The sequence below is a fragment of the Ceratotherium simum genome, chromosome 31, assembly GCF_057802395.1.
Source record: "Ceratotherium simum simum isolate JZ-2026a chromosome 31, ASM5780239v1, whole genome shotgun sequence".
NCBI lineage: Eukaryota > Metazoa > Chordata > Mammalia > Perissodactyla > Rhinocerotidae > Ceratotherium > Ceratotherium simum.
In genome coordinates, this window is record NC_141930.1 from 19,016,996 (window position 1) to 19,044,761 (window position 27,766).

Consider the following 27,766-nt stretch of genomic DNA (forward strand, 5'->3'; position numbering starts at 1 on the left):
GGAAGACCGGCCCTGAGCTGACATCTATTGCCAATCCTCCTCTTCCCCCCCCCCCCCCAAAGCCCCAGTAGATAGTTATATGTCATAGTTGCACATCCTTCTAGTTGCTGTATGTGGGATGCGGCCTCAGCATGGCCGTAGAAGCGGCGCCTTGGTGCGCGCCTGGGATCCGAACCCAGGCCGCCAGTAGCGGAGCACGCGCACTTAACCGCTAAGCCACTGGGCTGGCCCCCCTGTACTGTATTTTTAAAAGTGGTTTAAATTATTTTTAATTATATATGTTGATAACTGTGCAATTTTAGTAGCCAAAATGCAGATCTTAAATATCAGACATTGTGAACTTTTATTAAGTAGTATTTTAAATACCTGCAGTTAATATCTTTACACTGTTCCCCTTCCACTCCTACCACTGGTAAAATGGAAAGAGCTTTGGTGCACAGAGAACTAGACTGAAATACCAAACATCAAGTGCCTGGCACAGGCACAGAGTAGGTAACGAATAAATTGTGTAGCTATGACAAAGTGATTTGACAGAGTCACTTTATGAAGGGCTTAATGGAGTCTCTGGTACATGGAAGGTGCAATGTGCGATAGTTTTTAATAATTATTATTAAATTTATAGGCTAATAGTTGTTTATAATACCCAAATGTAACACATTGTGCTCACTGTGCATAGATACATCTATATAGTAGAGTGGTTAAAACACCAGGATCTGGAGTTAGATTACCTAGTTTTGAAACCTGATGAGCCACACACCCAAACCATGCTGCCCTTGGGCAAATTAGTCAATCTTTCTCTGCCTCAATTTCCTAACCTTTAAAATAAAGATATGATGGTACAGACCTCAGAGGCTTAAATATGTTAGTATATATAAAGTGTAATAGTTCATGTAAGGTTAGTACATGTAAAATGTAATAGTGCTTGGCACATAGTAAGTTCTCCACAACTGTTGCCTGCAGTAGTAATTATTAATGCTATATTAGAATACTTCCCAAGTTTAAACAGGTTTAATCAATTAACCAGATTCTCCAATCTATCAATTAAATTTAAGGCTCTTCTATTACAGGTAGGATTTATCTAATTTACCTCATCTGTTATAGGTATAAACAGTGAAAGAGAAAATTTTAATTAAATTGGGCATGTGTATTTTATAATGCCTTGTATAGTCATAAATAGAAAAATTGGTTAAATATCAGCACACATAGTCAAGAAATTATAGTCCTGGCCTGATAATCTCCTTGAGATAGTCACAAGAGTGGTGTATTTATTTTACTTTTTAGTCTTTTTTTTTTTTTTTTTTTTTTGTGAGGAAGATCAGCCCTGAGCTAACATCCATGCTAATCCTCCTCTTTTTGCTGAGGAAGACCGGCTCTGAGCTAACATCTGTTGCCAATCCTCCTCCTTTTTTTCCCCCAAAGCCCCAGTAGATAGTTGTATGTCATAGTTGCACATCCTTCTAGTTGCTGTGTGTGGGACGCGGCCTCAGCATGGCCAGAGAAGCGGTGCGTCGGTGCACGCCTGGATCCGAACCCGGGCCGCCAGTAGCAGAGCGCGTGCACTTAACCGCTAAGCCACGGGGCTGGCCCCAGCATACATAATATTCTGTTCTTAATATTAATGCTTCTGGTTAATGTAAATAGCTACTTGACCAAAAGAGAACTACGTTGAGAAAAGGAAATGCTATGGGACTTAGTAATCTATAATTAATTGTACCTATCTTTATGATTGTTAATGTATATCCTACATATAGTTTTATAAAATTATATTATTTATGTAAGTTAACACATTTAACAGAATTTTAATACCTAATTTTCTTTTGAATTTGCATTCCTCCCAACTTGTTATAGAAGTTACAAACTAGTTTATAAAACCTGTAATCAAATTACTTCATGATTTTCAAGTTTTCTAATGTATGCTTCTTTTCTTCCCCCCAGAGGAAATAAAAGCGGAAACTGAAAAACAAAGGTTTGTGGGGTTTCTTTTCTTTAGTAAAAATAATTTGCAAACTTGTCAGTCTTGGCCAAAATAATAATGCAATCATCTATATTTTAGTGTGGCAAATTTTCTGCTTGTGATCTTTATAATAAAATCAACTTAAAAAATATTTTTTTAAAGAAATATAATTGTAAGCTTACTTATAAATACAAAAACATCTCATGAATACTATATAAGGGTATTTCTGAAATACCATAAGATATGCTTTCAAGTCTTTGCTTAAGGACTTGGATTCATACTTAGAAAGATGACTAGGTTTCTTTGATAGTGTTAACCTCTTCAGGGGACAGTATTGAGTAACTCAGAAGTGCAGTTTGACTTAAGGACCAGTAGAAAGCCCATTGCTTTTTAAGATATTATGATACCAAATTTGTTAGGTGGCAGTAAAATATTTCTATAATAGAAACACCTTGAGATCTTTTGGAAAGAGTATTAGACAAGAACCCAGTGTCTTGCATTTAGTCACAGCTCTGGGCGCTAGCTCTTGACCTGTTGCAAATCACTTAACTTTTCTGGGCTTTGGTTTCCTCATGAAATATGGCAAGATGAAGACTGATTTAGGAAGGTTCCTTTTAGGACTGAAATTCTCTGTTTTCATCGTCAATATAAGAAATGTGATATTCTTATTAGACTCGTCTTTTTCCTTTAGTCCTCCTCATGGAGAAGCAAAAGCTGGATCAAGCACCCTTCCACCAGTGAAATCAAAGACAAATTTTATAGAAGCAGACAAGTACTTCTTACCCTTTGAACTGGCATGCCAGTCCAAATGTCCCCGCATAGTTAGTACATCTCTAGATTGTTTACAGGTATGTATAAAATAGCATTATCTAAAAACCATCTAATTTGAATGTGTTTCTAAAACATTACTCAAAATTGATAATTCAGACAATTTCCATGCAAATCTTGAATATTCTTTTTGTGGTAAGAAACCAAATGGTTGCTTATATTCAAGAGAGACAATAATAGTTGCAAAAAGATGTTTCTAATTTAATGGTAACAAAAATCATCAGTTAGCTTAGTGAGACACAAAATCTTTACTAAGGTTATTAATAATAAAAGTGTTGATTTGGTCTCTTTTTCCATCAGTGAAATTCAACAATACTTGTAACCTGCTGCTGCTCACTTTACATATATCATTATGTAAATGATTTTACTTAATGCCTACTGTTTTATATAAAGAAATAGGTTAATATTGTCAGCTTAATATTTATAATCACTGCTGGACTTTAGCTCTGACCTTCATTTCTGTCAGAAAATTCCTTAAATCTTTTGCCCTGTTTTACTTACACACATACACACAGACACGGGATCCTCTTAGATGTTTGTCAGTCAAACGTCCAGATAGATGGGTCCTTCTCTTTCTAGGTGTTCTCACTGTTTGGGGATTATACTTATTTAACTAACAATTCAATGGCTAGGAAAAGACCATATCCATATCCGTATCATATCATATCCATATGATTTCTTCTTAAGATAGGTTAAGGATAAGTTCATTTGATTTGTGACCTTGTTTTCCCTGACAAATTAGAATTATAATATCTAAGGCCTTCCTTCCAGGGCTGTAATAGTAATGATGAATGAACAAATCTGTGATTTATTGCAGCCAGTGTGTGGAAACTGGGTTTTTTTTGCATATTCACAGATCTAATTTGGAAAGAGATTTTGGGTCATTTAAATGTGTTTCACAAAAGCGGTATCAATAACGTGTACATAGAAAGTAGTAAGCTATTCTAATTCATTAGAGACAAGTTCAGAGGCCTGGCTTTCTCAAAGTATAGCCTCATGGTTTTGTTGTGGTTATTGTTCTGTTTTTGTGTTTTTTTACAAGTGTAAATAGTTTCACATTTGTAGCTAATAAAGCTTTTTTCGGGAAAAGTTGGTATAGCCGTGGCTTTGATTATACCTTAATTTTTTTTTTTGAGGAAGATTAGCCCTGTACTAGCATCTGTTGCCAATCTTCCTCTTTTTTTTCCCCCCTCCCCAAAGCCCCAGTAGATAGTTGTATGTCATAGTTGTACATCCTTCTAGTTGCTCTATATGGGATACTGCCTCAGCATGGCTTGATGAGCGGTGAGTAGGTCTGTACCCAGGATCCAAACCAGGGAACCCCGGACCACCAAAGCAGAGTACACAAACTTAACTGCAACGCCACTTGGCCGTCCCACTATACCTTAATATTTTTATGTAAAAAGTTTAGTGTATTTTCAATTGTATATTGTAAATTTCAATGAATATTTAATTAGTGTATATATTAGCTTAATTAGAATCTTTATTTTCTTTCTCCATTTCAGAAACTTATTGCTTATGGGCACTTGACAGGCAACGCTCCAGATAGTACAACACCAGGCAAAAAATTAATTGATAGAATTATTGAAACAATTTGTGGCTGTTTCCAAGGTCCTCAAACAGATGAAGGAGTTCAGTTGCAGATAATAAAGGTAACTAAGTATGTAAAGTGAATTTGTTATTCATAATGTGTATTTTTTTAAATCAGAAGCGCTTTACCTTGAAAATATTTGGAAAGGTCATTTTATGTGCTTTCCAACTATAATAGAGGTCATTTGGGTGCTTTTTAGAGCCCATATCAGGGGATTTCATTGTTGAATGCCACGAGTTTGTTAGAAGACGACTATATTTCCGACTCTCTTATTTTGAAGGTCCCAGTTTAGCTTGGGCCCCGAGAGTCTTCCAGAGTTTTCCAGTTTCTGGCATGCTTACCATACATATTCCATCTTTTGAGCTTTAGGCTGCCATTTGAAATTTCCGTGACCCCTCTAGTTTCTTCGGTACTGTTGGACCCCCTTCTAGTGAGTCTGGCCTCTTGACTCGTGCTTCACCACGTGAATTACTTGTGCACGAGATTTTCTGATTCCCTTGCAGTTGTTCATCTGCTGAACCTGCTCATCTAAACCCTGTCCTGGGTCTGTGCTATAGCGTACCTGGATGGTTAAACTCCTTTGAGGAGAAATCACTCAGTTGTGTTTTCAGTCTCTTACAGAGTTGTTAATGTTACTGCTAATGGTAGTGGTGGTATGTTTACGTATCAGTAAAATTTTCACGTACTAGTAGTACTTTGGAAATTGTTTATGTCTATAAAGTGTTCCTTCATGTGTGGAATATAGCCCCTTCTGAGCCTTTCAGTTTTATAGCTGTATTTACTTCACAAGTCGTATAATACCTTTATTCTTAAAAAGCTGTCCAATCATTTGGGCCTATCATTTGCAGTTTCTTATAATTCATGGTTTATTTAGCATGTACTCAATGCTGACTCTGCATAGCGTTATATAACATAAAACGGACAGAAGCTATGAGTCTTTGCTTTTGAGAAATTGCAAGTAACCTAAGGTATGAAAATTCACATAAAGTTCACTTTATTGGAGGATTCACCTTAGGATTATTTTAAATTCTTTATTCTAAAACATTTGTAAACATCCTCAGCAATAACAACAGCACATTTATTGAGTCCAGTCTGTAAAAAAGATCTCAGAAAAATTTGGAAGTAAGACACAATGTATATCCTCCAAAGTTGATAATCTGGTTTAACAGATGTATCATATGAGGCATATCTGTGCTCTACTGTGACAGAGTTTTAATGCTGTGCTTTTTTTTTTTTTTTTTTTGATGAGGAAGATTAGCCCTGAGCTAACATCTGTGCCAATCTTCCTCTACATTATATGTGGGTTGCCGCCCCAACATGGCTGATGAGTGGTGTAGGTCTGCACCCAGGATCTGAACCCACAAACCTGGGCTGCTGAAGTGGAGCATGCCGAACTTAACTGCTACACCACAGGGCCTGCCCATAAACTAAATTAAATAATATTTCTATTAAAATGAAACTTGCATTGAAACAAATTAATTGAATGGTTTTCTAGTGTTCTGGTGTTGGGAAGATTATGTGGAAACTACTGCCATAATGAGGAGAACAAAACATTTTAACAGTTGATGATATATTCAAGACAGGTAGAAATTCTGTGTACACTTCCTAAAAGTGGTAATGGTGTCTGAAAGTTTTAATTCTAGTCTAAAAATACTCATATTGGGGGCTGGCCCGATGGTGTAGCAGTTAAGCTCACGTGTTCTGCTTCGGTGGCCCAGGGTTCGCAAGTTTGGATCCCAGGCGCGGACCGACACACCACTTGTCAAGCCACGCTGTGGTGGCGTCCCATATAAAGTAGAGGAAGACAGGCATGGATGTTAGCCCAGGGCCAATCTTCCTCAGCAAAAAAGAGGAGGATCGGCAATGGATGTTAGCACAGGGCTAATCTTCCTCACAAAAAACAAAACAAAACAAAATCAAAAAAATACTCCTATTTTTGTGCTGAAACTCTGGATGCAGAAAATTGCTTTGACTTTGTCTTTTTTTTTGTTTTAAAGGCTTTACTTACTGCAGTAACATCTCAACACATAGAAATTCACGAAGGAACTGTACTGCAAGCTGTGAGAACATGTTACAATATCTATCTAGCAAGCAAAAATCTCATCAATCAGACAACAGCCAAAGCTACTCTTACTCAGATGCTAAATGTTATCTTTGCACGCATGGAAAACCAAGCAGTAAGTATTAAGAAAAGAGAGAGATTATATAGAACACCACAGGCATCAAATGTAGAAGAGAGGCTACAGAAATAACAGTGAAATCTTTGTGCCTGTAGAGAAGAATGTCTTTGATTTACAGTTCTACTTACTGGAGATCTGTAATACTATGTTTTATTTTGTTTTGTTTTGAGGTTTACTGACTTGTTTGACTCTGGATAAAATTTTCTTTTTAGTTGTTCATAAATAGAATGTGAAAGATATTGATTGCCATCTTCCTCATGAAAGCGTTTATGAATTGATATTTTTATATCACTGAAGCTTAGTGAGTGAGTGTAATGTAGATATAAAACTACCTAATTTGATCTCTTCTGGTATAAAATTATTTATTCATTGAGCCTTTAAAAAATAAATAAAAATACTTTTCTGTGTTGATGAAATTTTTTTTCAGTAAGAGATCAGCAGCTAGTGAATCATTTATTTATTTATTTATTTTTTAATTGTCTAGGTCTTCATAATTAAAAACCAGCTTCTAACTTTTTATTTTAAACTGATTTTAAACTTAATGGAAAAGTTACAAAAGTATTACAGAGAGATCCTCTTTACCCTGCTTTCTTTAATGCCAGGATCTCATGTAACCAGTACTGCAATGATCAGAGGCAGGAATTAACACTGGTACAATAATACTATTAAGTAAACTACAAACCTTACTTGAATTGCACCAGTTTTCTCACTAATGTCCTTTTTCTGTTTCTGGATCTGATCCAGAATCCCGCATTGCGTTTAATATGCACCTGTTGTTATGTCTTAGTCTTTTCCGGTTTGTGACAGTTTCTCAGTCTTATCTCTTATCTTTCATCACTTTGATGCTTTTGAATGTTACTGGTCACTTATTTTGTTGAATATCCCTCAATTTGTGTTGTCTAATCTTTTCTCATGACTAGAATGAGGTTGTCCGTTTTTATGCTAGAATACCTCTGAAGCAATGGTGTGTTCTTTTCAATGCATCATATCAGGAACTCATGATCTTGATATATGTCTTTATTACTGTTGAGGTTGACCTTGATTACTTGGTTAATGTGGTGTCTTCCAGGTTCCTCCACTGTAAAGTTACAAGTTATTCTTTTGCAGTTAATAGATATCTTGGGAGAAATACTTTAAAACTATGCAAATATCCTGTTTCCTCCTCATACCTCTCCCATCCCCCAGTTTAAGTATCCATCAGTGAATCTTGTTGGCAACAGTTATTATGGTATTTCTCTACTGATGATTTTCTGTTTCTTCCTCCTCTATTTGTTAATTGGAATTATTCTCCTTCTTTTCTATTTATTTATTCAGTTTAGTTATATCAGTCTGTATTCGTAGATGTTTATTTTATTCTGTGGGTTCTAGTCAATACTATCATTATTTATTTTGTTGCCCAACTTTGCAACAAAGCTGCGTCTTTTTGACAAACTCTTATCCCTTTTTGAGCACCTCCTTACTTTCTAGACTCTCAGGATGTTCCAGGGTCTTTTTGAATTGTCTCTGCTTCAGCCCTGGAATCAACCACTTCAACAGGGAGCCCTGGCTTCTTTGATTGGAGAATGGTGATTAGAAACCAAAATCCGAGTGCTAGCTATGTTCATTGCTGCTGGGATGTTATTACTTCTAGGCCCTCTCAGCAGACGGAACTAGGAAATACATATCTGTATACTCACCCCACCTCCCCACACCCTACACCTGCATGTGACTGTCTATCTGTATATGTTAAAAACTGTGTGTTCATACTGATACTTCTGATTTCAGTCCAACACCACAAGGTTCGTTTCAGCCTTCTCCCTTTTTTGTTTGTAACTTCCTCTCTCTAAAGAGTGAGAAATATGGCTTTAATTTTCTATGATATATTATTTGTTCAATCCTGTTATACACCTAAGATAGTTTTAGAATTGGTAACCCATATCACTGTGAGAAGCAAATTTACAGAGTAGGTTACAGCATTTGTATTTAGTTTTTTTTTTTGTCTTTAGCTTTATAGTATCCATTCAAAATATTGTTTTCCAAAGTTACTTAGGTTAGTCCTTTACACTTTTCAATGGGATAATGTTATTCCTTTATAATACAATTAGGTTCACTTATTATTGCCTGTTTTCCATTTCAGTATCCCTCACACTCTGGTTAGTTTTAATTGCTTATTTATTTTTTGGATATGTTAACCATTACTATGATTTAAGAGTCAGAGCTACACAAAAGTTATACTCAGAGGAGTACTGCTCCCTCCTATTACTACCACTCCATTCCTCTTCCTCCCTTTACACCCCTTCATTGTAGCTAATCTCTTTTGTTTCTAGTTTATCCTTCCTGCATTTCTTTAGCACAAATGAGCAGATATATGTATGGTTTCATTTACCACCTTACTTAGATGAAAGGTAGAATAATGTATTAGTTATCGGTCACTGCATAACAAATACCCCAAACTTCAGCTGCTTATCTCTCACAGTTTCTGAGGGTCCAGAATCCAGGAGTGGCTTAGCTGGGTGGTTGTGGCTTGGGTTTCACATGAGGTTGCAGTTGGCTACATGGATCACAATGTCAGCTGGGGCTGCAGTCATTTAAAGGCTTTATTGGGCTAGAGTATATACTTCCAAGCTCACTCATTTGACTGTTAGTGAAAGGCCTCAGTTCCTCGCTGTCTGTTGGCCAGAAAGGTCTGAGTTTTTTTTTACAATGTGGGTTTCATAGGGCTGCTAATGACATGGGAGCTGGCTTCCCCCAGGGTAGATGATCTGAGAGAGAGAGCAACAAGACAGAAGCTGCAGTGTCTACCTTATGATCAGAAGTGGCACAGTGTAGGAGGGAAATCTACAAGGAAGTGAAAATCAAGAGGTAGAGATCATTGGTGGCCATCTTAAAGGTTGGCAGCCACACATACTATAAGGCTCTTTTGTACTTTGCTCTTTTTGTTTAGCAGTATGTCCCAGAAAGCATTCAATGTCAGTTCTTAGAGATCTTCCTCATCCTTTTTTTACAGATGCATAGTCCTCTAGGATGTACTGTAGTCTGTTCATTCACTCTTCTATGTATTGACATTGGATTATTTCTAATATTTTGCAACCACAAATAATAGTTTTGCTGCTTTTTTAAAGAAATGAATGAAAATAATTTAATTGCTTTTTAAGGGCAGAAATATAAGTTTTATTGGTTTGACTTGTTCAGCAAGGTTTAATTACATTCCTTATACGTTACCAGCACTGTTCTGGACCTCAGTTATACAGTGCTGGGCAAAACCAACTACCTTCAAAGATCTTACAAACTGTGGGCATAGAGGGGGAAAATGAACCTTAAACAGGTAATCACACAAATAAATATGTAACTGAATTGTGATAAAGGCTGTGAACATGTTTCCTGTCATGAAGGATATTTAATTCTGTGCTATAGATAATTACTGAAAAGTAGGAAAGGGGAGCAAAAGAAAATTAAAAGGGGAGCAGACTAATTTAACTTCCACATTTTCTAAAATTCTAAGCTAGGAGTCTAATTCATTTATATATGCTACTGATAATCTCCCCCCCCCCACCAGTAAAACTCTACAAAATGTTCAGTTCTAAAATTATTTCAAAGCAGAAAATGCTAAATTTCTTTAGAACCATGGTTCTCAACTGGAGATGGTTTTACCTTGAAGCCACATTTGAGACACTTTGGATTGTCATGACTCAGGTGGGGAGGCTGTTACTGGCATATAATGGGTAGAGGATAAGGATGTTGCTCAACACCCTGTGCCCAGTACAGAAGACAGCCCCCCCACAACAAAGAATTATCTCATCCAAAATGTCAGTAGTACTAATGTTGAAAAACCCTACTCTAGAAAGTATGGAAGTGTATAGAAAATGTTAAAAGGGTTATTTTTATACAATAACATTTCCTGTTTCTTTTCAAGGGTATTTCTAGAGTTTCTACAACTCTGGAATAAGTAGAAAAAGCTAGAATTTGATATCGTACTTGTCTGTGATTCCAAAGCATATGCTTGCCCCACTAAATCTTAGCGTAGATTGGCTGTAGTTAGGCTGCGCGTGAGATTGGATTGCAAGTCATAGGCTTCTCGCTTTTAATTTGGAGATAGACTTGCTCATGAATGGACTAAAGTATTGGTCTAAGAATTCTGTTCTGATTTCAACTGTGCAACTAGTCATGCCCATCAATTTCTTTATCTGTAAAATAACGGATTTAGACCATGTGAATTATAAGGCTCTTCCTGCCTTTTGGGCATTAAAATCTTTTAATTCAAATTTGTTTTATAAATGCGTATAGTTAGTTCTGGTATTTCCACATAACCTGGAATACTATTAGGGAATATGAAATGTTCGTATTTAACACTGTAAAATATTTATCTTTGTGGAAATTAATTCTGTGAAAATCATTCTTATTAGGTCATGAGGACCAAAAGAGCTGTGTCTAAAAGCAATCAAGTGCTAAAAATGAAACCCTATGATCCTGGTTGTTACTCTTTTTAGCATCTTATAATTAGTGAGCCAGTTTTGCAGGTAGTATTATATACATAATAATGACAGAGCTCCCAAAATAAAACTCAAACATTTGTAGATACAGTTTTTTCATTCTTATTAGATGACTGGGCAGAGGGGTTTAAGTACTCTTTGCAATTTTATTTATTAAATATAATTTTATTCATTTTTAATTAAAAGACATTTAGGTGTCATAAGAACATGTTAACAGAAGAGTATACACTGAAAAGTTCCCTCCCACTTTTGTTTCTAATTTGGTCATTTCCCAACCTCTGCCACCAATAGGTAACCGTTATTACTAGTTGCTTGTGTATTAACCACTGTTACTTGTTTTTGTGTGTTTTTAGTATATTTTGTGTTCTTTGTTTCTGATGAACTATGATTTCTAAGCCTAGAGACAAGGTGGCACTTAGGATTTATAGTTGAACGTAACATTACTCCTCCAAATTTTAAACAACTTATTTTACTAATATTGGAAATTATTCTATTTCTTTCCAGTTGCAGGAAGCCAAACAAATGGAGAAAGAAAGGCATCGGCAGCATCATCATCTGTTGCAGTCTCCAGTAAGCCATCATGAGCCTGAATCACCTCAGCTTAGATATTTGCCACCTCAGACTGTTGATCATATATCCCAAGATCATGAAGGGGACCTTGATCCGCATACAAATGATGTGGATAAAAGCCTTCAGGATGACACAGAGCCTGAAAATGGATCTGATATTTCCAGTGCAGAAAATGAACAGACTGAAGCTGATCAGGCAACTGCAGCTGAAAGTAATCTTTTTGAGAAGGGATTGTTGGGGGCGGTATGTGTGTAAGGGAACAGTGTAGGAATGCATTTTTGGTAAAGAAATGTGGAAAGGGTAATACTGCTTAGTAGATAGCAAACACATTGTGGTAATTGTGGACTTTTTCCTTCCTAGCTGGTGAAGTTAATTTCACTCCAAAGCATAAAACATCTATTAACGATGCAATGCATTCGTTAGCCTCTCATGAGCAGTATGCTTTATAGACTTGCTTTGGAGGAGATAATGTGTTACTGAAGAGGGTCATAATTGTCTGTTAGCATGTTATGTAGGAACTTCAGTTTTATTCTTAAAATTAGTTTCACAGCAAACGAGAGACCTATTTATTTAGTAAGGTTTTCTGGAATGTGACTGAAAATTTTAGGAAATTGTTATTAGTTCAGAAAATATTATTATGGTCAAAAAAGTACTGAAATTAAATATAAAAAAAATCTTTTGAGTAACCACCTGACATAAAAAAATATTTATTTTTGTATCCCAATGTGTAATAATCACTAAAATGGAGATGTTCTCTGACAGTATTTGTTTTAAGTAAATTTATTTATAAGAAAAAGTTTATAAGATTATGAAAACGAAGTTACACAAATTTATTTTACAAATATGTTTCTCTAAAAATAATCACATGAAGTCTTTTTTTTCTCCAGACATTATTCTCAGCTTTAGCTGTTCTATAAAACTGTCAGGGAATTTGGTTCTTCCCTTTGTTCCTCCTTAGCTTCGTGTCAAAAAAGGATGGAAATTCTGTTGCCTATTCAGTGTGGTTATGTAGAACCAGGATCGTTAGGGCTTAGTTACTATTCATCTGAATTCTGTGTTTTTACTTCACTTTCTGGAAAGACTTCTATAATATTTTTCTTTTACCACATCTTTTCCGTATCCTAATAATGGCATGAATATCAGCAGTGGCATGAATAGTTGCTTTTTTACTATTTTAATAGTACTTTACTATTTTTAAAGGGATAATTTTGATAAACCAAGCATTCACAGTGCTCAAGCTAATAGTGAATCTGTAGTGCTTGTATGATTTACATTTTTCTAGCCTGCCGTTGCCAGAATTCCCCCTACTTTCACTGTGAGCTTATAAGGGGCTGACTCAAAGGGCTAATCTCTGATAAAGCTGGGACTTCACGTGTTCCTTCACTTCTTCATCCATGCATTGAGCAAACATTCATTTAGCATACTGTGTCCTAGGCACTTGTGTGCTAGGACTTGGGGTTAAAAAGTTGGTGGAGACATAGCCATTGCTCTTAGGCTGCTCATGGTCTGCCTGGATGGTGGATGGTCAGGCGTGTATAAATGAGGTATAACAAGATAAATATCCTGGAAGTGGCATGCATAAGGTGATTCTGCTGAGGAGTGTTAGGGAATACCTTTGTAGAGAAAGCGGTGATGTTTTAGCTGAATCATGATGGATAGGGGTAGGAATTGGCCAGCTAGAAAATTTAGGAAATTTTCTGACAGAAGAAATGATGTGAACTGAGACCGAAGGAATGGAAGCATCTGCTATGTATGAGGTACTACTGTAGGTACCTTATAGGATACAGAATTATAAATAAGACATAATTCCGTGTGGCATAGTCATGATTATTTTGGCTTTAAATGTGTTTTTCTCCCAACAGCTGATATAAATGAAAATTCTACCTGAGACTGAGAGCCATCGGTTAAGAGTACATGCTCTGGTGTTAGATTACCTGCTTTGAATCACACCTGTCACTTACTAGTTATGTGACTTTGGACATAATAGTTAACTTCTCTAATCATCTCCTATGTGTAATAAATATTACTCAGTTACTCTAATCTATTTCTATCAGATAATTTATGTGAGAATTGACTCTTGGTTCACTAGTCATTTTGTGCACATTTTAGTGACTGTATATTTAGTTATGTTGAAATGCTAAATTTTTGGCCTCTAGGTAATTTTAGCCAACTAGAGCAGAGAAATACACAGCTTAAGAATGGTGGAAAAATGATCTGTCAAGACATTTTTTCTCCACAGAAGAGTCTAAATGCTGTTGTGTTTGGATTTTTTTTGTAAAATAAGGTTACTAATTTGACATGCTTAGTTATTAGATTTCCCCTTGTAGCATTCAGTATTCTGTAGAATGCAGCAAACAATAGATTAGGAGCAGTGAACAATAGGGAGGACATGCTTCTGGAAGCCAGAATTATAAGCAGCAGTCCTTCATGGTAGTATGAGTGGGCACGGGGTTGTAGACAGCAGCACTATCAGCTGATATGCAGTCTGATGCCATTTGGTGTAGGGTAGTGGCTCCCAGAACAGGGTCCTGGATCCCAAAGCATCCAGAAGTGCTAATTGAGCCTTCCTGAGATATTTTCAGCATTTCAAAAAATCCAGTGGAAATCCTATTTTTATCTGCAGTAGTCTATACAAGCTAACTGGAATGTCAAGTTTTTATCAATTTCTCTTATGCTGTTCAGAAGTTCTGATTGGCAGTTATATCTGTTTTCAATTAAAATTAAATTGGGGAGCGATTTCTTTTTTACATATTGAATTTAGTTTTGCATTGGATGTTTAGATTCTGTCGGGGAAGAAAAAGGAAGGAAGGGCTGTTGGAGGCCCAGATGACCCTATCTCTGCTTCTTCAAGGACCTCACTATATTAGAGCACAGCGATGAGCTTGTTATTGATAAGCCTAATGAGTCAAAACAAGCTTTAATTACATTTAATATATTATTTGATAAGTATGTGGGACATGTTAGAAATGTTTCATTCAAAATAATTTTTAAAAATTTTGGTTCTTAAAGGAATAATCTAGAAAATTCACTTAAGTGGAATAATTGTTTAATAGCTTGTCAAATGAATCATTGTTGAAATTGACTTAAATTTATAAAGTATTTTAAAATTTGGTTTGGTTGTAAGTTTGAAAAGTTGAACATATAATTGCTTCTAGTTTCATGTATCTATTTGATTCTTTTCAGGAGAGTTTTTCATTATCAGTATTTAGTAAAAGTTTCCAAAAAATTAAAGTGATGTTTTCTTTAATTTTTCTTTTTTAAAGCATTATCTAAAAATGATATATTATATGATGGAGAAAGCCATGACTGTGAGGAGAAGCCACAAGACATTGTACAAAGCATTGTAGAAGAAATGGTGAACATCATTGTTGGAGGTAGTATATTTTACTTGAAATTAGTTTATTCTGTCTTAATCGTATTTCTTTTGAGTATAGAGACTATAATGTGTGGAAAAAAAAGGGCAAAATGATAAGCTCTTTCTCAAATTAGTGCGAGACTGTATGTGGAAAAAATATTTAAATAAATCTTTGGTTATAGAAGAGTACTCCTTAAAAACCCTGTTTCCCACACCGTTATGGAAAAGTTGATACCATTTTATTTTTTGTTCTTGTGTTTGGTGGGAGAGGGGCAAAGGTATATTCTCCAGAATCTTCCTAAAGGTACTAAACTTTGTAAACTAGAAAATGTTTAAGTTGGTTTGGTTTGAGTATTTCATGTCTTTGTGGGGAAAATCGTGATTTCTTGTACTTTATTATCACGAGCAAGTCATAGTTGATATAGGGTCAGTTCCTATCTTATGGTTGTATTATAAAAATGTTTTAAAGTCTGTTAGGAATTTCACTCAAATTTTTCATAAATAGTATTGTTATAGATGGGATTAGATTTGAGACCAATCCACTGAAGCTTATTTAATTCATAGTGTCTTGCATAGGATTACGCATAGTACCTTGCTACATATACTTCTAGAAGTATGATTAAATGTACAGTATGACTCTTGAATAAGAATAGTCCTGTTTCAGCCATACTTAACTCCCACTTATAACATTATTTCTAAGAATATATTTCCTTTCTTAGTATATAACACTAGAATCAGGCATTCATCTGATTGGCCTTCTCATTTTTTAATTCATCTTTTCATTCAGCAAATACTTATGGTGTTTACAGTTGTGTGGCACTGTAGAGGAATACAAAAGTTAATCCAAGGTAGAACATGCTCTGGAGGAAAGGGTTCTGGAATGTGTGTATGTAAGACTAGTACAAGGTATAAAGTGATAAGTGCCATTAGAATGAAACAGCCAAAATCCTATTCAAGTTCAGAAAAAAGAGTGATTATTTCTAACTAAAATGATCAAGGAGGGCTTCACATTTTAGATTGATCCAATGGTTTCTTTATTTGGATTTAGATTAAACCTATTTGGCAAGAATATTACATCGGTAATGTTAGTGCTTCTTACATCATTTAACTTGGTACATAATAACAAGTTACTCCCCTGTTGGTGATAATGTTGATCATTTGGTTAAAATGATGGACCACCAGCCCTCTTCATTGTAAGGGAACATTTTTCCCTTTATAATTAATAAGTAATCTGAGAGTGATACCTTGAGATCATATGACGATCCATTCACTCAGGGGTTTTAGCATCCATTGATGATACTTGCCTTAGATATTACGTTGGTTGCAGTCTAGTGATTTCATAATTCTAACATTGACATTTTTCTATAGAGAAGAGCTCCTCACCTTTTAAAAAATAATACTGTGAGCTCATGAATTCTTATGAATAATACTGTGAGCTTATAAATTTATTATTCAATGTGTTATGATCGTTTACCATCATTATTCTTTGTTCCTGATCTGGCCAGTAGTAATCCCTTCAAGCCTGCTCCTGCCTTTGTCTTTTTGATGTGATTCCATTAGTCTTTGACCATTTCCTTGTTTTCTGGAATAGTAAGATGTTCTAGATTCACCTTCAACTTTCCTTTGCCCTAGTCCTGGAATCAACTAGTTTTTTAAGGAGTCTTTGTTCTTTTTAGTGGGCAGTTGTGTTTAGAGACCAAGATCTAGGTACTAGGTGTACTCATTGCTACTGAAGTATCATATTTCTAGGCCCTTCCAATGGAAAGAGATAGGGAGATATACAATCACAAGTGCATATTGATAATTCCAATTCACATCCAGCGCCCCAAGGTTTCTCTTCATCTTCCTGCATTTCATATTTGTATCTCTCTTTTCCAACAGTGAAAACCCATATTCTCAACAACAATGTGCCATTACTGACAACAAACCTATTAATTGAAGTTCAAGATTTCTTTGCAATTATGTGTACTTAGAATATATCCTACTAAGGATGAAGAATGAGAGTACTAGGTTTAAAAGTTACTTGTATTAATTACTTATTGATTTAATTTTGTTTTTTTAATTGAAGAACATTTACATGATTCAAAGTCAAAATTATATAAAATATTTAGAGAACTCTTCTATCCACTTCTTCCCTTTCTGACCCACCTTCTGTATGTAACCACTTTCGTTAGCTTTTAGTTTATCCTTTCTGTGTGTATGTGTGCGTGTGTATGTGTGCGTTTCCCGCAGAGAAGTAAGCAAATACTTACCTTATTTTCTTTCTTTTTGGTAGAACACTGTGTATCTTTTGTGTCTCCCTCTTTGTCACCTGATATATACTAAAAGTCCCCCTATTTCAGTTGATAGAGATATTTTGTATTCTTTTTTCTCTTAGCTCTGTGCATAATACTCTCTTATGTGGATGTATTGTAGTTTATTTAACCAGTCCTCTGTTGGCAGGAACTTTGGTTATTTCCAGTGTTTTGCTATCACGAATAATGCTGTGGTGAATAACCGTGTGCATCTGTGTTGTTTCTTATTGGTGGAGGTTTATCTTCAGGGCAAATTCATAGAAGTGAGATTACTGGGTCTGGTGGTAAATGAATATGAAGATATGTTAGCTATTGCTGAATTTCCCTTCATAGGTATTGTACCGTTTTGCACTCCTACCAGCCACGTATGAAAGTGCCTTTTTCTCTGTAGCTGCCAGTGCAGTTGAAGGTTTTGAATTTTTGCCAACCTGATAGGTGAAAAATGCATCTTAGTTTGATTTTAATTTGCATTTCTCTATGAGTGAAATTAAATACCTTTTCATATGTGTAAGGGCCATTGTATCTTTTTTTAAAGAGTCATCTATTCGTGTCTTCTGTTTATTCTATTGTGTTTTTATCCTTTTTCTCCTTTAATTTTTAAGAATCTTGTATATATTAGGATTCTGATATATTTTAACAAATGTTTTCTCTCAGTTTATTTGCCCAAGTCTTTTGACCTTAATATGGTGTTTTTGCTCTGCAAAAGTATTTTTCGTATTTTTCTTGCATGCCTGCATACATATATTTAAGTATAAATGGAGCATACTATACTTAGTGTTTTATAATCTGCTTTTTTCACATACTAAATTATAGTTTTCCTTTCATGTCAATTTGTATTTCATTATATTGATGGTCCATAATTTATTTAAATAATTATTAAATAATCTCCTATTAATACTAGCACTTAGATTGTTTCCAGGTTTTTGCTTTTTGTAACCACTGCTCTGATGAGCATTCTTTTATAGATTTTTTTTTGCACTTTTCTTTAGGATAAATTTATAAAAAAGGAATACTTTAATGAAGGTGTATAGGCATTCAAAATTTATATACAATGCTTTGTTTAATGTCACTTTAATAGATGGACTATATCTTATTGTTTTAGTTTATGTTTCTTTGATTATTTGCAGCGTCAAACATAGGAAGCAGCTATTAGTTTTATGGGTCAAATACTGGCAATTTCATGTGGTCCAACTGAGTATCCATGGATTATTTATACTTTTCAGACTTGTCTGTTCATGTCTTTTGCCTGTTTAGTTTTTTGATTTTTTGTTCTTATTTCAAGAGTTCTTCATATTAAGAAATTAAACCTTGTTCAGTGTATTGTAAATATTTTTTCCAGGCAGTCTTTGTGTTGTTATACATTTGTTTATGTTGTTACTATTCTGAGCTGATATTTGACCACACAGAAAAAAATTTAATACTGTCTTTTCTTTTGTGAATTCTGTTTTTGTCTTGCTTAGAATGGATTTTACCACCCTAAGATTATAAAAATATTCTACTCTATGTTTTTCTAATTCTTTTGTTTTCATTTTTTGAATTGAGATCTTTAGTTCATCTGAAATTTATTTTTCTGTATGATATGATATTGGATAGCTTCCCAATTAATTTGAAATGCCAATTTTATCCCAAATAGTTCTGTTTGAGTTTTCTGTACAGTTATTGAGCTATTTATTCTTATCTAGTGTTGAATTATTTAAAATATTTTAACTTTACAGTACATTTTGATGTTTATGGTGCAAGTCCCCTCCATCAATTTTTAGAATATCTATTACATGTACTCTTCAACATGAACTTAAAACCAATTCATTAAGTTCAAAAAATAAGTTTATTTAGTAATTGGAATTGTATTGTTTATAAGTTAACTTGAGGGAGATATATCTTTGCAGTATTGGATCTTCTTATCCAGAAACGTAAGTTTGTTTAGTCAAAGCTTTTATGTTATTCAGAAAGTTTTATTGTTTTCTTCCTTTGGTTCTTGCACATTTCCTGTTAAATTATATCTGTATTTTTTTGTTTTAGTTTTGATAGTATTATGGGTGGGTCTTTTTTTCCCCACTTCTTAATTTATTTGGAATATAGAAAAACTCTTATTTATCCATATTTATCTCCTATTTATTTACCTTTTGAACTCTCATATTGTTTATACAAGTTTTTCATTTGGTTATTTTAGGTTTTTCTAGGTGAATAATGCTATTTTGTCTTTGTTTCATCCTTCACAGTATTTATACCTAATTTTTGTTTTTTCACTTTTGTTATATAGCATTGGTTTGAACCTCTTGAAAATGTTGAAGAGTGTTAATAGTGGCAAGGATCCTCATTTTGTTTTTAACTTTATTGCTATATTTCCTATTAAGTTGATGATTGCTGGGGCCGCTTGGTGGCGCAGTGGATAAGTGCGCGCGCTCCGCTGCAGCAGCCCGGGATTTGCAGGTTCGGATTGTGGGCGTGCACCGCCGCATTGCTTGTTAAGCCATGCTGTGGGGCGTCCGATATAAAGTGAAGGAAGATGGGCATGCATGTTAGCCCAGGGCCAGTCTTCCTCAAGAAAAAAGAGGATTGGCATCGCATGTTAGCTCAGGGCTAGTCCTCCTCACAAAAACAAAACAAAACAAAAAAGTTGATGATTGCTATTGTTTTTTGGAAGATACTCTTTATCAAGTTAAGTAAGTTTTCTTTATTTCTAGTTCGTGAAAAGATACTTTTATCTTTTTGTATGTATATGAGTGTGTGTGCGCCTGGGTATGATTTTACTTTTTTAAATAAGGACTAGTTGTTGAATTTTTTAACACTTTTGCATCATTCTAGTGATTTTTCTGTTCTGTCTTTATTTATTCTCCTCCATCTTTTGCATTCTTCCCTTCCACATCTCACACTAGCAGTTGTTGAGTATTTTGCATCATGTCCTTTGTTGCTCTTTCAATCTTTTCTAATTTCCACCATTTTGTGTTAGGATTCTACATTGAGAGAGGATGTTGCAAGGGGTTTTCCAATTTGTAAATGCTTTATTCATTAATGTCCACTCTGTTGCTTTTCCCAGTGTGTACTCTGTTGCTTTTCCCAGTGTGTGTTTTATTTCAGTAATTACCTTTTTGTCTCCAAGAACCCTGTTTTCCTCAGAGCTTCTTTTTTCATAGCGCTTTGCTCTTGTTTATTGATGCAGCATTCTTTCACATATCACTGAAAGTGCTAATTAGAATTGTTCCAGCTCTAGAATTTGTTTCACCAGGAAACCATTTGCTTAGATTGCTGAGCTTTGACCTTACTTTTGAGCAGTAGGCTTTACATTTCTGCCTAATTATAGAAAAGAAAGACTAGATTTGATCAGTATATAAAGAGCTCTCTAATTGTGTGCATTTCTTTTCCTTTTCTCACGAGGTCTTCCTCTCCAGAGTCGGTGAGGTAACTGCAGTCTAAAGGCAGACCTCATTTCCGAGCTGAGAACTGACTAAAAAGCAGATGCCTCTCTCACGTGGGGTGTGATCTAGTGGTCCTTGGGCTGTGTTAGCTTATCTCACTGTTTTGTCAGCACAAACTGAAGTCAAGTGAAGCTTGGGATAAATGCTATGTGTGAACATTTTATATATTTTAGGCTCTGGGGGATTCTTCAGACTTGTTCGTTTGTTCCCACTCTCCCAACCTTTGTCAGGGAATCTTCGGGCTGCCTTCATTTAGTTAGAGCTTTAGTTAGCAGTAGTCAGATAGAAACAGAGTGGAAGCCTAGAGCTTCAGGAGAGTTCACTGCAGTTCTAAGTTGGTTTTTCTTCTGTGCTTATTGCAGCCCTCATTAGCTGGGATACTGCTGTCTCCCCTCCTACTGTACTTCTTGGGTTAAGAGACTCACCAAACAAATCCTCCACTTGAATTAGCAGGCAGATACAGATACAGATACAGTCTAGATGATCATGGCTGCCAACAGCTCTGTTGGTAGACCTTAGCATGGTTCTCCAAGCTCTTTGATTCGCATCTTCCCTCCTACCCCGTAGCCCTTGCCATTCTAGGCTTTGGAGTATTTTAGAACCTGCATGGTAAAACTCAACCACTGTCAGGCCTGTTTTTTGCATGTGTTCAATCACAAGCATTTGAACATTATTGACTTTTCCCTTGATCTAAATCTATCATTTTCTAGGAAATCCTCCAAGATTTTGGTCCATTGATCATATCCTCCTTAGTTTTCCAGTGCAGTTAAAGACTTTGTCTCTTGTTTATATTTTTCTTAGTAATTTCAGTGGGATTCATCAAAGGAGAAGGTAAATTAGTGGGCTCAGTTCACCACCTTGAAAACAGAAGTCTGTACTTGTGTTTAAGGGACAATTAGAGGGAGAATTAGAGGAGAAAACATAGAGAATCATAATATCTGACTCTATTAAGTACTTTCTGTGTATCCCAAATGATTTTATGTGCTTTACTTGCATTTATTCATACAATCCTCTCCAATTGCTAAGATATTTAAAAACTGTTACTATTCCCTTTTTAAATATAAGAAAATTGAGGCACTGAGAGATTAATTTGTAGGAAGTGGTAAAGTGAAGATTCCAACCCAAGGATGTCTGGCTTCACAGCCTAAAAATAAAATCAGAGGGCTGGCTCAGTGGCGTAGTGGTTAAGTGCGCGTGCTCCGCTGCAGCGGCCCGGGTTTCAGAAGCCCGGGCACGCGCCGACGCACCGCTTGTCAAGCCATGCTGTGGCAGCATCCCATATAAAGTGGAGGAAGATGGACACGGATGTTAGCCCAGAGCCAGTCTTCCTCAGCAAAAAGAGGATTGGGCCAGCCCCGTGGCTTAGCAGTTAAGTGCACGCACTCCGCTACTGGCGGCCCGGGTTTGGATCCTGGGCGTGCACCAACGCACCACTTCTCCGGCCATGCTGAGGCCATGTCCCACATACAGCAACTAGAGGGATGTGCAACTATGATGTACAACTATCTACTGGGGCTTTGGGGAAGAAAAAAAAAAGAGGAGGATTGGCAGGTGTTAGCTCAGGGCTGATCTTCCTAAACAAACAAACCAATCAGTCAATCAATCAGTGTTTTCAGTTCCTTTGAGAAATTTCCTAAGAAGGGAAGAAGGAAAGTGTTATCAATGAATATTGATTATTCCTTTCAGAAATTTGATAAAAAGAGATAAAAGGACAGTAGCTGAGGTGTGGAAAGAGTTGAAGGAATATATATTTTTTTAACGTGAAAAGACTTGAGTATGTTTGTTGAGTAATGGGGAAGATCCCATTGTGTACACAGAATTGAAAACATAATTAATAAAGAAAATACTCGGAGGAGGAAGATACTACTGAAGGCAAGAAGAGGTGGATTTGAGGGCAAATGACTGATTCACCTTAGTAACACAAAGGAATACTTTTTCCCCTGAAATGAGAGAGAAGAAAAAGATTATTGTTGGTGTGAAGGAACTTTATGGTGGGCAAAGGAGAATGAGGAAGGCTATTTTAAATTACCTACTTCTTGGCTGAGTAGAAGGTAGAAGTCCTTTGTTAAAGGAAGGCGGAGGAGGGGCGATGGGAGGCAATGTAATTGGGTGCAGAGAGAAAGAGGTTTGGGATAAGTGCTTTGGGGAATGATTATCAATTTGATAATCATTATTAAATTTTTTGTGACTTCTTCCAGAGAGTTCTTTGCATATATATAAGCATTCTTTATGTAAGAATATGTATATATTAAATATATACATTTGTATATATTTGTAAATATATACATTTATATAAATATATACATATGTAAGATATGTATATATTAAAAGTATTTATATAGTATTTAATAGTATTTAGCATGTCAAACATTAGCATATTAAAGCTTCAAGAGGTCTGCTGGGAAAGCAACTGTTTTGTTTTGTGTAATGCAGAGTTTCCCAAATATTTTTTATCAATGAATATCCTTTTCATGTAACACTTGTTAATTGCAAAACATACTTTGGAATTATTCAGTTTAGTCTATCCAGGGTATTCTAATTTGGAGAGTAGGAAGCAGCTTCAGAGTACGGATACCAGAAGCGGCTACTCCTTTTATTACTTGAGTCAATCAAAAATTGGGAACATGTTATCAGTTATCAAGAAAATTAATATTAGCTACCACCTATTGGGAACCAGTTGTGTTTTTTATATATTTTGTGTGTGTGTATGTGCGTGTGTGTTTTGGTGGTTTCTCATAGACATTATTATCTTTGTTGCTGATGAAGAAACTGAGGCGAAGAAAGATGAAATAACTTATCCAGTTAAATGGTGGAGACATGATTGAAACACAGGTCCTTCATATTCCAAGATCTGTGCTCCTTATAGTACAGTATATTTTCCTTGTGGTAGCTTATAGTTTCTTTTAATTGGTAGCATGAAAGGAGCAGTTTCTTGCCCGGTAGCTGCTGAGTTATGGCCACAGATATGTATGTGTTCATTTTTTAAAGTAACGTACTTTACGCCTAGACTAGTTCCGAAACTTAGTATTATTTGCCTTCTCTCTGTTTCTTCTACCAGAAGTCATTTCTTTCTGTTTATATTAATTATAAGTGTGATTACTCAGAGTGACATACTGGAAAATATTCAGAGATGTAGGCCATTATTTCCATAGCTGTGTTCCAAAGAATATATGTTGTGAGAAGTATTAATAGGTATTCTGAAAAAGGAGAAGGGGGCTCATGGTAAAACAAATTTTGGAAACACTACGTATTGCGTATCTGCTTTGGAGAGGGCTCAATGCATATTAGCAGATTAAAAGCTATAATAAAGAAACCAATTTCCCAGCATTTTCCTAACTTATTTGATAATGGGATATTTTTTTCAAGGAATTTCTCTTAACATCTTAAGGCATTGGCAATTCATTAAAATTCAGTTTAGTAAATGCTGATATAGAAGCTTCTGTTTTGGCACATCCCCGTTAGCCTTTCATCAGCTGAGTGTGTTTCATTGCTAGAGCTACTTAAGGATCGTATTTGGATGTATTCCAAATGCATACTTACTTACTACTAAGTATTCTAACCCTTAAATGGAAGCAATACGTATTACTTCACATTGCTTTTCTGCCACGTGAATACTTTATGCTTTTTCAGTACACTTTAGTTGAGTCAGATATATTTGCATGTTTTTTATTTTTACCATTTTAGATATGGGAGAAAGGACTACTGTAAATGTAAGTGCAGATGGCAACGTTGGAACTATAGAGGATGGTAGCGACAGTGAAAATATTCAAGCAAATGGAATTCCAGGAACACCAATTTCTGTTGCATATACACCATCCTTACCTGACGACAGATTGTCTGTCTCGTCCAATGATACTCAGGTATAAATAGGGGAAAAGATGTTAATCTTAAAATTGATAGGCTACCAACACTTTGTGGTGAATATATCCAGTTGATGATGCTGGCTGATTTCAGTTTGGGGAAATAAAAACTGGGTTTTTTTTCTCATTGATATAAATCAAAGTGGTTTATTTCCCTAGTATATTGATAGCCATATTTCCAACTCTAAGGTGTATCTCATATGTGTTCACATCTTTCCTACACCGTCCCTTCATTGAAATTACATTTAAAAAAGAACATTTGTAATCACATAGTCATAGGATAATTGTAGTAACATAGAACGAGAAAGAACTTGTAGAAATCCAGAGGACTTCGTCTTACCTTTGTTCAGGGCTACAATGAAATCCATACTGTGGTAGTGATAGGTCCTCTTCATCCTTCCTACCCTGTATCTTGTGTGTTTTTATCCTTATCTTTTTAGATAAGGGAGTCCTACCTTAAATCATTGCCCTGTACATAGGGGTAAGTTTTCTTGGCCTTGTTGATCTTTGTCAGTTAACAGCTTTTAAACATTGCTAGATAATCTCCATTGTCTTATGTCTATCTGTGCAGAGTAGATAAAAAATAAAATGGGACAGAAACATAAAACACCCAATGACAATGACAGATAGTGGAAAGCATAGTTTAGGCTGTGGATGAAGTATCTTGTCAGGGGATGATGTACTAGTTTTTGTTAATAATAGTATGAACGAGGTAAATTTTAAGAGTTTATTTGGTGGCGAAGAGGGAATATTTTAAAAGAATGCATTTTTAAGGTATTAATTTATTTTTGGGCATGTCAGATTAAAGAAAAATAATCTAGCAAATACCTCGTCTGGTTTCTCTTCCAATAGAACCCGACCTTTTACTTAATTGAATAAAATGTATAGAAGGCTGACATGATTTTACGCTGGTACATGTCTTTATTTACATGGTATGTTAACTTCTTTAGGAATCTGGAAATTCTTCAGGACCTTCACCTGGTGCTAAGTTTTCCCACATTTTACAAAAGGATGCCTTTCTAGTATTCAGGTCATTGTGTAAACTGTCAATGAAACCACTGTCAGATGGACCACCAGATCCAAAGTAAGTCATTAGCTGTTCTGCCTGACCAATACAGTTTTTTAATTGTGAGTCTTACTTAAGATAGTCTTTGGATTTTCTTTTGTTCTTCTTGTCCTGTAGGACCCTCAGAAATATATTTTAGTGTTATTTTACTTTTAAAAAATGTATCGAAAAACAGTGAGTTCCAAAACTGCTGGAGTAGATATCTTACACTGTTTCCTAAAGTGTACTGATAGCATTATAGAATTGTGCCTGATACATAGTAGGTGCTCAATAAAGATTGAATGAATTTTTATTTCAATATTGTAAGTAACTTTGGAGCTAATAGAGCCCTGTTTTCCAGCCTCATGGTAGGCTTCTGAAGGCTACCAGTTGAAAGGTAATAAAACCTGTAGACTTCTGAAGGCTACCAGTTGAAAGGTAATAAAACCTAAGAGAAATAAATCTTAAAAGTCATAATGAAGGATAATACATACATTAAGGTCTGAAAAATGCCCTGAGATGATACCTTTCTCTGTAGGGAGCAGGAAGTACTTTGAAGTAGGAGTCGCTTTCGGATTTCCATCAAATGTATTAGTTTAAACCATAGTAAAGTTCCATTTTTGTAAGTCATAAGTCATCAAATATCTTTTATTTCGTATGATTCAAGTGTAACTAATTCCTGCTTGAGACTGAGTTTGGGAATTATTAGAGAAGCCTGCCTCTCTGATGCTGCAACATGATGTAGTATAGCATGACCGTGTTAGGAGAACTTGTTGGAGAAAGCCACCTTAGAGAAGGCTTGAGTGACTTTGAGAAAGGTATATTGAAATAGGGGGAAATGTAAGCAACTCTACTTCATTAAAAAAAACTCTAGAGCATTTCAGTTTCTTAGTGTCAACTAAGAAGAAAGACTAGAGACAGTTGCAATAAAAACTTTATAAGTTTTGGGAAACCATATTTGTTATATTTTCTATAGTTTTGTTTTATTTTGTCACATTGTACTGATTTAGTGAGAAACATCTTTTAGGCCCAGAAGCCTAAAATTCTAAAATCTTCTTAGGCGCAAATCCCGGGAGTCAGAAATATAATTTATTTATTCTTCTGCATTTTGAAAATATAAACTCTACAGAAAAGGGATTAAGGTTGTTCAGATTGCAGTACAGACTTGATTATACTCTATATATTTTATAAGAATATATTTAAACATTTTCCAATTTCTTATTCTCATAATGAGGGGAAAAATAACTTACTCGTTCAAAAATTGACAATTTTGATATCGCATTATAAATTGCTGAAGACCTACTTTAAGGAGGAAACAACCTAATAATTTGGTGTTATTGCTAAAGGCCATTTTTGCCATGATTTTAAAATGTTATTGACCATAAAAGCCTCAGATGTTTAGTTTTCCCAAATCAAATGTAAAAAATGTGATTTGAAACATGATAGAAACAGAAAAGAAGGAATTCTTTTAAATGCCAAGAATGGAGTGATGTCGCCTATGTCGTTCCTGACTTCACTCCCCCTCACAAGAGGAACAACTAACGACTATTTAAGAACAAGACACCACTGAGAGAATCCTAGACCACAGGGATAAGGCTGGAGCACCCCAGAGGCTGCACCGCAGAGACCAAGAAAGACTGCATTAGAAGGGTACAAGAAGAGGCTAACACGTCAACTGCATTGCCCCTCCCCTAGGCCAGCGCAGTACCACGCAGAGAAGTCTCCTCTGAGCCTCTGCTTCCTCCAGTGGGAGAAGAGAACCCAGGCAGGACAACCAGCTTTCCCAGAATTATGGGTCATTTTGTGGGAGCCTAGTAGCTCGTTCCACAGGGATTGCAGAGGAATCTGCAGGGCTCAACCACTAAGAATCTGTGGCTGAGAAGGAGGAAGGGGCTTGCAACAACCAGCACAGGGATCTTGGCAGACGGAGTTCACCCCTGCAACACCAAGCAGTAATCCCAACCAGCGGCTTTGCTCATCTGCAGAACCAACTCAGTGGTGCAGTCTGACCAGGGAACTTGGCAGGATACAGATCTGCTTGATTTGGATCGTCAAAGAAGGAGTTTTGTCAGGCATAGACCCTGATTTGCCCATGCCCAGACAAGGAGCTGAGTCACAGCCCCACTTGCTGTGGAGAGTGTCTCCTGGCCACATCTGACCAGGGGGCCTGGCAGGAACCTAGAAGCTGTGTATCCCAGCAACAC

The 27,766-nt window shown here is 35.8% G+C and overlaps 1 protein-coding gene across 2 annotated transcripts in view; it reads left to right on the forward strand.

Annotated features, from left to right (window-relative positions):
• ARFGEF1 (ARF guanine nucleotide exchange factor 1) overlaps window positions 1-27,766 on the forward strand; it is a 153,729-nt gene that overhangs the window by 44,328 nt on the left and 81,635 nt on the right. For both annotated transcript variants that reach the window (XM_087420482.1, XM_004436259.3), the window contains exons 2-9: window positions 1,936-1,966; window positions 2,646-2,802; window positions 4,288-4,434; window positions 6,371-6,550; window positions 11,527-11,803; window positions 14,856-14,966; window positions 24,342-24,517; window positions 25,468-25,601. In XM_087420482.1, the coding sequence (XP_087276608.1) occupies window positions 1,936-1,966; window positions 2,646-2,802; window positions 4,288-4,434; window positions 6,371-6,550; window positions 11,527-11,803; window positions 14,856-14,966; window positions 24,342-24,517; window positions 25,468-25,601 (1,213 nt within the window). The remainder of the gene's footprint in view (window positions 1-1,935; window positions 1,967-2,645; window positions 2,803-4,287; window positions 4,435-6,370; window positions 6,551-11,526; window positions 11,804-14,855; window positions 14,967-24,341; window positions 24,518-25,467; window positions 25,602-27,766) is intronic.